The sequence below is a fragment of the Anomaloglossus baeobatrachus genome, chromosome 5 (genome assembly GCF_048569485.1).
Source record: "Anomaloglossus baeobatrachus isolate aAnoBae1 chromosome 5, aAnoBae1.hap1, whole genome shotgun sequence".
NCBI classification, from domain to species: domain Eukaryota; kingdom Metazoa; phylum Chordata; class Amphibia; order Anura; family Aromobatidae; genus Anomaloglossus; species Anomaloglossus baeobatrachus.
In genome coordinates, this window is record NC_134357.1 from 424,590,833 (window position 1) to 424,604,377 (window position 13,545).

The 13,545-nt window shown below is 52.0% G+C and overlaps 1 protein-coding gene across 1 annotated transcript in view; it reads right to left on the reverse strand.

The window, feature by feature from the left end:
- DDX42 (DEAD-box helicase 42) overlaps positions 1 to 13,545 on the reverse strand; it is a 90,105-nt gene that overhangs the window by 22,794 nt on the left and 53,766 nt on the right. Inside the window, exon 14 of the mRNA XM_075350322.1 lies at positions 1,425 to 1,701. Within this exon, the coding sequence (XP_075206437.1) occupies positions 1,425 to 1,701 (277 nt within the window). The remainder of the gene's footprint in view (positions 1 to 1,424; positions 1,702 to 13,545) is intronic.

Below are 13,545 nucleotides of genomic sequence, written 5' to 3' on the forward strand. Positions count from 1 at the left end.
GGGAAGGAGGGACGCCACAGCAGTGGGGAGTGTCCCTCTTCTGTGTAGAACGGCCGCCGGGAGGAGCCGAACCTGTTCCTCTGCATGAGTGACATGCGAGGGCAGGAAAACGAAACTAGGCCTCCGGCGAAGCCGGGGCCTAAATTTATGCGGCGAGGCCGACAAGCAGGCACCATCGGCGCGGTTCTCGGGCAAAAGCTGGAGAACCCGCCGGAAAAGTTAAAAATCACATACAGCATACTCTCCCCATACAATAAAGAAACGGGACCCCCAACATAAACGTCTCAGGTACTTACCTGCTGAGACGCAGGGCCATGTCCCTGGGGATGAGTGCTCCGGTCCAACAGAATCCTCAAGGGGCTGTGGATGGAGACCGGACTCCTGCCAGGCATGGAGACCGTGCTGGCTCCCACTTCAAGCCAGAGCCCAGAAGGGATGGTGAAGGAGCGCAGCATGTAAGGCTTCAGCCCTGTAAATCAACCTTAAGAACACCGCCGACACAGTGGGGTGAGAAGGGACATGCCGGGAGTCCAGACAAGGACCCGCTTTTCTTCAAACTCTTTCCAAAAGTCAAACAAATCAGATGAGAATGCATGTGTGGATGTATGCCTCCTGACACAAAGCAATAAACTGGCTAGGACTGGCTACCAGGGGGTGTATAAGCTCAGAGGGAGGAGATACACTTTTAAGTGTAGTACTTTGTGTGTCCTCCGGAGGCAGAAGCTAAACACCCATGGTCTGGGTCTCCCAAAGGAACGATAAAGAAATCAATGTTTTCTCTGCTGCAGATCTAGCAGTTATACAGAGCTCATGAATGCGCTGGACTACCTGGCAGCACACTAAGTAGTCCTCTAATGATAAAATCACTGTTTAATAAGCAGTAGATCAAAACTATGCTAAGTAGCCCAGTAAGTGAAACACCGCTGGAATCAGGATCTCTGCCCCTACGTTATGCTGCTCTCAGATTGAATGGCAAAAACCTGGTGATCGATTCCCTTTAAGGGGACGTAACCTCACAAAAGATCCCAGAACTACTCCACTTTGGGCCAGCTATAAGTAGTATTGAAATGTAAGGGCCGTTTCACACATCCGGCATTTCGCTGGATTACCGAATCTGGCACACTCCAGTACAGTGAATACAGTACAATGGCATCGAGGCAAACTCCGCTCACATGCTCCGGTCACATGACAGCATGTGACCGGAGGTTGCTGCGATGCCATTGTACTATATTACACTGTACTGGAGTGTGCAGAGCCGGCGAAATACCGGATGTGTGAAACGGCCCTAAGACATACTGGCTTGCACCTGGGATCGGAGACAAGGACTTAACTATCTCCAAAGCTGCTTCACAAAAAAAAAACCAAAAGATAAAAAACAAAGTTGTGTCTCCCTGGAGTACCCCTTTAACCAAACAGTTGCTTACCAGCAACATCTGTAGCAACCAGAATGGGAATATTCTTCTTTTTGAAGTCTGTGATAACCTTGTTCCTTTCACTCTGGTCCATATCTCCATGAAGGAGGCCTAATGGATGATCCTCTACGCGCAAGTTGTTGGCAAGTTCTTCAGCATTAGCTTTTTTGGTGACGAACAGAAGGACGCTCCCAGTAGATGTGAATTCCACGAGTCTGTGGGTTAGCCAGGTCCACTTATCTGGACCAGAGGAGAGAATTTCCACCAATTGAGTGATGTCCTTATTAGCCTGGAAATTAGAAAAAATATAAAAATGTAAGAAAAATGGTAAAATCTCTTCCAGATACTGTAGAACAAGAAAATAAAAATAAAATAAACCACTCTTTCAAAATCTGGACTGAAGTGGAAGAATCTGTGAACCCTTTACCGCTAGTTAGACTTCTTTGGGGTGGTGGTGGTGGAGGGGGGTGAGGACCTGGTTCTATATGCTGGAGTGCTATTTTTGTCACCCTGAGATCATACTTTTTTACCCATTTGTGATAGTGTAATGAAGGGAATTTTGTTACTTACCGTAAATTCCTTTTCTTCTAGCTCCTATTGGGAGACCCAGACGATTGGGGTGTATAGCACTGCCTCCGGAGGCCACACAAAGTATTACACTAAAAAGTGTAAGGCCCCTCCCCTTCTGGCTATACACCCCCAGTGGGATCACTGGCTCACCAGTTTTAGTGCAAAAGCAAGAAGGAGGAAAGCCAATAACTGGTTTAAACAAATTCACTCCGAAGTAACGTCGGAGAACTGAAAACCGTTCAACATGAACCACATGTGTACCCGAAAAACAACCAAAAATCCCGAAGGACAACAGGGCGGGTGCTGGGTCTCCCAATAGGAGCTAGAAGAAAAGGAATTTACGGTAAGTAACAAAATTCCCTTCTTCTTCGGCGCTCCATTGGGAGACCCAGACGATTGGGACGTCCAAAAGCTGTCCCTGGGTGGGTAAAGAAATACCTCATGTTAGAGCTGCAAAGACAGCCCTCCCCTACGGGGAAGCAACTGCCGCCTGCAGGACTCTTCCACCTAGGCTGGCGTCCGCCGAAGCATAGGTATGCACCTGATAATGTTTGGTGAAAGTGTGCAGACTCGACCAGGTAGCTGCCTGGCACACCTGTTGAGCCGTAGCCTGGTGTCGTAATGCCCAGGACGCACCCACGGCTCTGGCAGAATGGGCCTTCAGCCCTGATGGAACCGGAAGCCCAGCAGAACGGTAGGCTTCAAGAATTGGTTCTTTGATCCATCGAGCCAGGGTGGCTTTTGAAGCCTGCGACCCTTTGCGCTTACCAGCGACAAGGACAAAGAGTGCATCCGAGCGGCGCAGGGGCGCCGTGCGGGAAATGTAGATTCTGAGTGCTCTCACCAGATCCAACAGATGTAGATCCTTTTCATACCGATGAACTGCATGCGGATAAAAGGAAGGCAAGGAGATATCCTGATTAAGGTGAAAAGAGGATACCACCTTAGGGAGAAACTCCTGAATGGGGCGCAGCACTACCTTGTCCTGGTGGAACACCAGGAAAGGAGCTTTGGATGACAGCGCTGCTAGTTCAGACACTCTCCGAAGAGACGTGACCGCTACCAGAAATGCCACTTTCTGTGAGAGTCGAGAAAGTGACACATCCCTCAGGGGCTCGAAAGGCGGCTTCTGGAGAGCAACAAGGACCTTGTTTAGATCCCACGGATCTAACGGCCTCCTGTACGGAGGTACGATATGACACACCCCCTGCAGGAACGTGCGCACCTTAGAAAGTCGCGCTAGACGCTTCTGAAAAAACACGGATAGTGCCGAGACTTGCCCTTTAAGGGAGCCGAGCGACAAGCCCTTTTCCAACCCAGATTGCAGGAAGGAAAGAAAGACAGGTAACGCGAATGGCCAGGGGGATACTCCTTGTGCAGAGCACCAGGATAAGAATATCTTCCACGTTCTGTGGTAGATCTTAGCAGACGTGGGCTTCCTAGCCTGTCTCATGGTGGCAACGACCCCTTGGGATAATCCTGAAGACGTTAGGATCCAGGACTCAATGGCCACACAGTCAGGTTCAGGGCCGCAGAATTCCGATGGAAAAACGGCCCTTGGGACAGTAAGTCTGGTCGGTCTGGTAGTGCCCACGGTTGGCCGACCGTGAGATGCCACAGATCCGGGTACCACGACCTCCTCGGCCAGTCTGGGGCGACGAGTATGACGCGGCCGCAATCGGATCTGATCTTGCGTAACACTCTGGGCAAGAGTGCCAGAGGTGGAAACACATAAGGGAGCCGGAACTGCGACCAATCTTGCACTAAGGCGTCTGCCGCTAGAGCTCTTTGATCGCGAGACCGCGCTATGAAGGTCGGGACCTTGTTGTTGTGCCGAGACGCCATTAGGTCGACGTCCGGCACCCCCCAGCGGCGGCAGATTTCCTGAAACACGTCCGGGTGAAGGGACCATTCCCCTGCGTCCATGCCCTGGCGACTGAGGAAGTCTGCTTCCCAGTTTTCTACGCCCGGGATGTGAACTGCGGATATGGTGGATGCTCTTTCCTCCACCCACATCAGAATCCGCCTGACTTCCTGGAAGGCTTGCCGACTGCGTGTCCCTCCTTGGTGGTTGATGTATGCCACCGCTGTGGAGTTGTCCGACTGAATTCGGATCTGCTTTCCTTCCAGCCGCTGCTGGAAGGCTAATAGGGCAAGATACACTGCCCTGATTTCCAGAACATTGATCTGAAGGGTGGACTCCTGCTGAGTCCACGTCCCTTGAGCCCTGTGGTGGAGAAAAACTGCTCCCCACCCTGACAGACTCGCGTCTGTCGTGACCACTGCCCAGGATGGGGGCAGGAATGATCTTCCCTGTGATAATGAGGTGGGAAGAAGCCACCATTGCAGAGAGTCCTTGGTCATCTGAGAAAGGGAGACTGTCCTGTCTAGGGAAGTTGTCTTCCCGTCCCATTGGCGGAGAATGTCCCATTGAAGTGGGCGCAGATGAAACTGCGCGAACGGGACTGCCTCCATTGCTGCCACCATCTTCCCTAGGAAGTGCATGAGGCGCCTTAAGGGGTGCGACTGACCCTGAAGGAGAGACTGCACCCCTGTCTGTAGTGACCGCTGCTTGTCCAGCGGAAGCTTCACTATCGCTGAGAGAGTATGAAACTCCATGCCAAGATACGTTAGTGATTGAGTCGGTGCCAGGTTTGACTTTGAAAAGTTGATGATCCACCCGAAAGTCTGGAGAGTCTCCAGCGCAACATTCAGGCTGTGTTGGCATGCCTCTTGAGAGGGTGCTTTGACAAGTAGATCGTCTAAGTAAGGAATCACCGAATGTCCCTGAGAATGCAGGACTGCTACCACTGCCGCCATGACCTTGGTGAAAACCCGTGGGGCTGTCGCCAGACCAAATGGCAGAGCTACGAACTGGAGATGGTCGTCTCCTATCACGAAACGTAAAAAACGTTGGTGCTCTGTAGCAATCGGCACGTGGAGATAAGCATCTTTGATGTCTATTGATGCAAGGAAATCTCCTTGAGACATTGAGGCAATGACGGAGCGGAGGGATTCCATCCGGAACCGCCTGGCGTTCACATGCTTGTTGAGCAGCTTTAGGTCCAGAACAGGACGGAACGAGCCGTCCTTTTTTGGAACCACGAAGAGATTGGAGTAAAAACCTTGTCCTTGTTCCTGCAGAGGAACAGGGATCACCACTCCTTCTGCTCTTAGTGAGCACACCGCCTGCAGAAGGGCATTTGCTCGGTCGGGATGTGGGGAGGTTCTGAAGAACCGAGGCGGAGGATGAGAACTGAATTCTATCCTGTACCCGTGAGACAAAATGTCTGCTACCCACCGGTCTTTGACCTGTGGCAGCCAAATGTCGCAAAAGCGGGAGAGCCTGCCACCGACCGAGGATGCGGAGGGATGAGGCCGAAAGTCATGAGGCAGCCGCCTTGGAAGCGGTTCCTCCGGTTGCTTTCTTGGGGTGTGAATGAGCCCGCCAGGAATCTGAGCTCCTTTGCTCCTTCTGAGTCCCTTTGGACGAGGAGAATTGGGTCTTGCTGGAGCCTCGAAAGGACCGAAACCTCGACTGCCACTTCCTCTGTTGAGGTTTGCTCGATCTGGGCTGGGGTAAGGAGGAGTCCTTACCCTTGGACTGTTTAATGATCTCAGCCAATTGCTCACCAAACAGTCTGTCTCCAGATAGTGGCAAGCTGGTTAAACATTTCTTGGAAGCAGAATCTGCTTTCCATTCCTTTAACCACAAGGCTCTGCGCAAAACCACAGAGTTGGCAGACGCCATTGAGGTACGGCTCGTAGAGTCCAGGACAGCGTTGATAGCGTAAGTCGCAAACGCAGACATTTGCGAGGTTAGGGACGCTACTCGCGGCACTGCTGGACGTATGATAGAGTCCACCTGTGCCAGGCCAGCTGAAATAGCTTGGAGTGCCCACACGGCCGCGAATGCTGGAGCAAACGACGCGCCGATAGCTTCATAGACAGACTTTAACCAAAGGTCCATCTGTCTGTCATTGGCATCTTTAAGTGAAGCCCCATCTTCCACTGCAACTATGGATCTAGCCGCAAGCCTGGAGATTGGGGGGTCCACCTTTGGACACTGGGTCCAGCGTTTGACCACGTCAGGGGGAAAGGGATAACGTGTATCCTTAAGACGTTTGGAGAAACGCTTATCTGGATAAGCATGATGTTTCTGGACTGATTCTCTGAAGTCAGAGTGGTCCAGAAAAGTACTCAATTTACGCTTAGGATACCGGAAATGGAACTTCTCCTGCTGTGCAGCTGCCTCCTCTGCTGAAGGGGCTGGGGGAGAAATATCCAACAGTCTATTGATGGCCGCTATAAGGTCATTTACCATAGCGTCACCATCAGGGGTATCTAGATTGAGAGCGGTGTCAGGATTAGATTCCTGATCACCCACCTCTGTCTCCTCATACAGAGCCTCGTCTCGCTGAGACCCTGACCAGTGTGATGACGGCGAGGGTCTTTCCCAGCGAGCCCGCTTAGGCTGCCTGGGACTGTCATCCGAGTCAGAGTCTTCAGCCTGTGATGCCTGGGACCCCCTTGAAGTACGGATTAGTTCCAACTGAGGGGGACCGGGGAGCATAGACACAGCAGTGTCCATGGTCTGAGAAACTGGCCTGGACTGCAAGGTTTCCAGGATTTTTGTCATAGTCACAGACATCCTATCAGCAAAAACTGCAAATTCTGTCCCCGTCACCGGGGCAGGGTTCACAGGCGTCTCTGCCTGGGCCACTACTACCATAGACTCTGGCTGCGAAGTGGCACAGGAATTGAACATTGCACACAATGGGGGTCATTGGAACCTGCCGGTAGATTAGCCCCACATGCGGCACAAGCAGTGCATACCGCCTGTGCCTTGGCACCCTTGCGTTTTGCGGATGACATGTTGTTGTCTCCTCAGAGCAATGTAGGGTATAAGCCAAGAAGCGACTGTACAGTGCAATATAAATATATATGGTACAGGGAAAAAATGCACCAAATAACACTGTGGCACTAGTGGGGCCAGCCCTTATGTGCAGCTTACCGCCCGCATAAACGCGGGTGTGTGGTCGCCAGAGTCCCTTGTCTGAGTCCCCCAGAGCCTGTGTCCGTTCTCCAGCCAGACTGCATGCAGGAATGGCTGCCGGCGTCCTGTGGAGAGGGGCGGGCCCTGGGCGTGTTGAGACCAAGAGCGGGAAACTTGCGTCCCCACTGTGCCCAGTGAGAGGGCTGGAGTATGTAAATAAGACTCCAGCCCTCGGCGCTGACTATAGAACAGCGTCTCTCCCTTTCCCTGATTGACAGGGTGGGGGCGGGAACGAAGCAGAGCTAGGCCGCAAAAGCCGGGGACTAGATTTATGAGCGCTGCCGCCGTAAAAGCGCGGGCAGCGCGAGTCCCCGGCGCACTACAAGTCCCAGCCGCGCCGCCGCTCCCGGAGCGGCCGGCGCGGTAGTTCCCAAGACATAAAATCACTCAGCTAAGCTGCAGTGACTCTAACCCGAGCGCGCAGCGCTAGTGCCCCCGGCGCACTAGCACACCCAGCAAGCCTGGAGTGTGCGTGGCCTGTCTGTGCGGGGACACAGAGTACCTGAACGTTGCAGGGCCTTGTCCCTGACTGTACTCAGCTCCTCCAGCAGGGTCTCTGGGTCTGTGGATGGAGCTCGGCCTCAGGGTCTGGGGGCCGGTAAGATCCCACTTCCACAGAGCCCCTCAGGGGGATGGGGAAGGAAAGCAGCATGTGGGCTCCAGCCTCCGTACCCGCAATGGGTACCTCAACCTTACAAACCGCAAGTGGGGTGAGAAGGGAGCATGCTGGGGGCCCTATATGGGCCCTCTTTTCTTCCATCCGACATAGTCAGCAGCTACTGCTGACTAAACAGTGGAGCTATGCGTGGATGTCTGACCTCCTTCGCACAAAGCAGAAAACTGGTGAGCCAGTGATCCCACTGGGGGTGTATAGCCAGAAGGGGAGGGGCCTTACACTTTTTAGTGTAATGCTTTGTGTGGCCTCCGGAGGCAGTGCTATACACCCCAATCGTCTGGGTCTCCCAATGGAGCGCCGAAGAAATATAAATTACAATATTTTTTCAATACCCCGGCCTATGTCTCCACTCTTATGTGACATGCAGGATTCTAATACTTAAATTCCTGGGGTCGGTTGAAGAACCACTTTTTCAGATGAGGCATGTTATGTCGGCACTGGGTTCGTAACCTATTGAAAATCTAATATTACCTGGTCACTCTGACAGCCAGGTCTCGATGGAGAACAGATGCATACATAATTTCTTTTATTCAATACTGTGTCATAAGGTTTAGCTGAGACTCTTAACGGAGTTTGAAAAACTTTGTATTAAGGTGGACGGTCTTTCCCATTGAGTTTCTTTGTTGTGTGGATTGTTGAGGGGAGCGGAGCGTTTAAAGTAAACTGGTTCCAATTCAGGGGGTGTGGGAATATCCGCTCAACAGATAATTTTCTTCATCTGAGTGGGAGAAGATCTTTACGCTTACCCATCAGACCTCCATATTTTGTCATATTCAGGAAACAGGTGGTATAGGACTCCCAGACCCCATTCATCACACGTGCCTCTGAGAAGTTTTGGAGATGTGACTCATATTTGGTGGGCTTGCCCTGATATTAATAAATTGGGGCACTCAATAGAATCTTTAGTACAACATTAAGGAATTCACCAGACACAGCGTTATTCTCTGTTCTTCCAATGTCTATTTCATCTATCAAGAGGATTCTTCAGAATATTTTTGACAGCAAGAAGACAACTCATCCCTAGACCTTGGAGATCATCTACTCCCCCCTCTAAGCTAGAATGGGTAGAATCTGTGGACTTAATTCGCTTGGAAGATCTAATAATTTCAGATGAGTGGGTCAGCTCCGAGTCCTATGACTATACAAGGGCTTGGTTACTTTGGTCTTCCTTTAGGAGCTCTCCTGACTCAGACCTGGTTATCCACTCTGCAGTGAGTCTAACAATGATAGAAGCCTTTGGCTGGGGTCACACGTAGCGACGCACCAACGATCCCACCAGCGATCCGACCTGGCAGGGATCATTGGTGAGTCACTACATGGTCGCTGGTGAGCTGTCAATCAGGAAGATCTCACCAGCGACCAGCCATCAGCGATTCGTGTAACGATGCTGCCCTTGGTAACCCGGGTAAATATCGGGTAACTAAGCAAAGCGCTTTACTTGGTTACACGATATTTACCCTGGTTACCAGCGTACACCGCTTACAGGCTGCCACCGCTGGGTCCCTGTATACGTAGCTAGGGTACACATCGGATTACTAAGCAAAGCGCTTTGCTTAGTTACCCGATATTTACCCTGGTTACCAGCGTACGCTGCTCACACAGAGTCGTTGGTTGCTGATGCGTATTGCACAGTGGGATACCAACGAGCAATAAATGAACCAGAACAGTGTGTAATGATCAGCGATTTCACAGCAGGGGCCAGTTCGCTGCTTAGTGTCACACACCGCGAGATCACTGATGAGGTCACTGGTACGTCACAAAACCTGTGACTCAGCAGCAATCTCGCTAGCGATCTCGCTATGTGAGAAGTACCCCTTATTTCTGTTTCAATTTGTTCTTTCCTTCTCCTACTGTGATTCCTTAATTGGTTTTCCCTCTAAGGTTTCTTCTTCAATACCCCTCCAATTCCTCCATTGTTCAAGGTATAAACTTACTATTCATTACATCATTAAATATCATATGGTATTGGGTACTTTGGTGTTCTATTAGTAGACTTGGAAAGTAATGAAATGATATTGCACTCGTCCATGTTTTCCATTTGCCCTGTATTCTGTCGATGATTGTTATTGGATAAACTTTCTGAATAATAAAAAGAGAAGGGAATTTTGTTTACTTACCGTAAATTCCTTTTCTTCTAGCTCCAATTGGGAGACCCAGACAATTGGGGTGTATAGCTTCTGCCTCCGGAGGCCACACAAAGTATTACACTCAAAAGTGTAACCCCTCCCCTCTGCCTATACACCCTCCCGTGCCTCACGGGCTCCTCAGTTTTGGTGCAAGAGCAGGAAGGAGGAAACTTATAAATTGGTCTAAGGTAAATTCAATCCGAAGGATGTTCGGAGAACTGAAACCAAAGAAACAATTGAACAACAAGCCCGAAGGGAACAGGGGCGGGTGCTGGGTCTCCCGATTGGAGCTAGAAGGAAAGGAATTTACGGTAAGTAAACAAAATTCCCTTCTTCTTTGTCGCTCCATTGGGAGACCCAGACAATTGGGACGTCCAAAAGCAGTCCCTGGGTGGGTAAAAGAATACCTCGATAATAGAGCCGACACGGCTCCCTCTTACAGGTGGGCAACCGCCGCCTGAAGGACTCGCCTACCTAGACTGGCATCTGCCGAAGCATAGGTATGCACCTGATAATGTTTCGTGAAAGTGTGCAGGCTAGACCAGGTAGCTGCCTGACACAGCTGCTGAGCCGTCGCCCGGTGCCGCAATGCCCAGGACGCACCCACGACTCTGGTAGAATGGGCTTTCAGCCCCGAAGGAAGCGGAAGCCCCGAAGAACGGTAAGCTTCAAGAATCGGTTCCTTGATACACCGAGCCAAGGTTGACTTGGAAGCCTGCGAACCCTTACGCTGACCGGCGACAAGTACAAAAAGTGCATCTGAACGGCGCAGGGGCGCTGTGCGAGACACGTAGTACCGGAGTGCTCTCACTAGATCTAATGAGTGCAAATCCTTTTCACATCGGTGAATTGGATTAGGGCAAAAAGAAGGTAAGGTGATATCCTGATTGGATGAAAAGGAGATACCACCTTAGGGAGAAATTCCGGAACAGGATGCAGAACCACCTTATCCTGGTGAAAAACCAGGAAGGGGGCTTTGCATGACAGCGCTGCAAGATCCGACACTCTTCGGAGTGATGTAACTGCCACTAGAAATGCCACCTTCTGCGAAAGACGTGATAAGGAGACATCTCGCAGCGGCTCGAAAGGTGGTTTCTGAAGAGCCGTTAGCACCCTGTAAAGGTCCCAGGGCTCTAGTGGGCGCTTGTAAGGTGGGACTATGTGGCATACTCCTTGCAGGAACGTGCGGACCTGCGGGAGCCTGGCCAGGCGCCTTTGAAAAAACACTGAGCGCCGATACTTGTCCCTTGAGAGAGCCTAGTGACAAACCTTTGTCCATTCCAGATTGAAGGAAGGAAAGAAAAATGGGTAAGGCAAAAGGCCAGGGAGTAAACCCATTCACAAAGCACCAGGACAAGAATATCCGCCAAGTCCTGTAATCGATCTTGGCGGACGTCGGTTTCCTGGCTTGTCTCATAGTGGCAATGACATCCTGAGATAACCCTAACGATGCTAGGAGCCAGGACTCCATGGCCACACAGTCAGGTTGAGGGCCGCAGAATTCAGATGGAAAAACGGCCCTTGTGACAGCAAGTCTGTGCGGTCTGGAAGGGCCCACGGTTGACCCACCGTGAGATGCCACAGATCCGGGTACCATGACCGCCTTGGCCAGTCTGGAGTGACGAGAATGGCGCGGCGGCAGTCGGACCTGATCTTGCGTAATACTCTGGGTAGCATCGCCAGAGGAGGAAACACATAAGGCAGTTGAAACTGCGACCAATCCTGTACTTATGCATCCGCCGCCAGAGCTCTGTGAACTGCGGAGATGGTGGATGCTGTGGCTTCCACCCACTGCAGAATTCGCCGTACTTCCTGGAAGGCTTGACGACTGCGAGTGCCGCCCTGGTGATTGATGTAGGCGACTGCAGTGGCGTTGTCCGACTGGATACGGATCTGCCTGCCCTCCAGCCACTGATGGAACGCCAATAGGGCTAGATACACTGCCCTTATCTCCAGAACATTGATCTGAAGGGAAGACTCCCTCGGAGTACAGGTCCCCTGAGCCCTGTGGTGGAGAAACACTGCTCCCCACCCTGACAGGCTCGCGTCCGTGGTGACCACAGCCCAGGTTGGGGGCAGGAAGGATTTTCCCTGCGATAGCGAAGTGGGAAGAAGCCACCACTGAAGAGACGTCTTGGTTGCCAGGGAAAGAGAGACATTCTTGTCGAGGGAAGTCGATCTCTTGTCCCACTTGTGGAGAATGTCCCATTGGAGTGGGCGTAGATGAAATTGCGCGAAGGGCACTGCCTCCATCGCTGCCACCATCTTCCCTAGGAAGTGCATGAGGCGCCTCATGTAGGACCGCCACAACGGATGCCATGACTTTGGTGAAAACCCATGGGGCTGTCACCAAGCCGAAGGCAATGCCACGAACTGAAGGTGTTCGTCCCCTATGGCGAAACGCAAGAAGCGTTGATGTTCGGGTGCGATCGGCACATGGAGATAAGCATCTTTGATGTCGATCGATGCGAGAAAGTCTCCCTGTGACATCGAAGCGATGACCGAGCGGAGAGATTCCATCCTGAACAGTCTGGTGCTCACAGGTCTGTTGATCAGTTTGAGGTCCAGAACGGGACGGAATGAACCGTCCTTCATTGGCACCACGAACAAGTTGGAGTAAAGGCCGCGCCCCTGTTCCTGAGGGGGGACGGGAATCACAACTCCTTCTGTCTTCAGAGCGGCCACTGCCTGAAGAAGTGCGTCGGCCCGAGCAGGGGGGGGGGGGGGGAAGGTTGTGAAGAAACGAGTTGGAGGACGAGAGATGAACTCTATCCTGTAACCGTGAGACAGAATGTCTCTCACCCATCGGTCTTGAACATGTGGCCACCAGGTGTCGCAAAAGCGGGAGAGCCTGCCACCGACCGAGGATGCGGTTCAGGAATGCCAAGAGTCATGAGGAGGCCGCCTTGGAGGCAGTGCCTCCGGCAGCCTTTTGGGGGCGTGACTTAGACCGCCACGCGTAGGAGTTCCTCTGACCTTTCTCCGGCCTATTGGACGAAGAGGATTGGGACTTGGCGGGGGGGCGAAAGGACCGAAACCTCAATTGTATCTTACGTTGCTGAGGTCGCTTCGGTCTGGACTGGGGTAAGGAGGAGTCTTTTCCCTCTCATCCAATCGTTCTCCAAACAATCGGTCGCCAGAAAACGGCAAACCGGTTAGGAATCTCTTGGAAGCCGAGTCTGCCTTCCATTCGCGCAGCCACATGGCTCTGCGGACTGCCACAGAATTAGCGGATGCGACCGCTGTACTGCTAGCAGAGTCTAGGACTGCCTTCATGGCGTATGAAGAAAACGCCGACGCCTGAGAAGTCAAAGACGCAACCTGCGGAGCAGAAGTACGTGTGACCGCATTAATCTCGGTTAGACAAGCCGAGATAGCTTGGAGTGCCCACACGGCTGCAAAAGCCGGGGCAAAGGACGCGCCCGTGGCTTCATAGATGGATTTCACCAGGAGCTCTATCTGCCTGTCAGTGGCATCTTTTAGCGATGAGCCATCTGCAACCGATACCACAGATCTAGCCGCCAATCTAGAGACTGGAGGATCCACTTTGGGACACTGAGCCCAACCCTTAACTACGTCAGAGGGGAAGGGGTAACGTGTGTCAGCAAGGCGCTTAGTAAAGCGCTTGTCCGGAACCGCTCTGGGTTTCTGGACAGCATCCTTGAAGTTAGAGTGGTCGAAAGACGCACTCAGTGTACGTTTGGG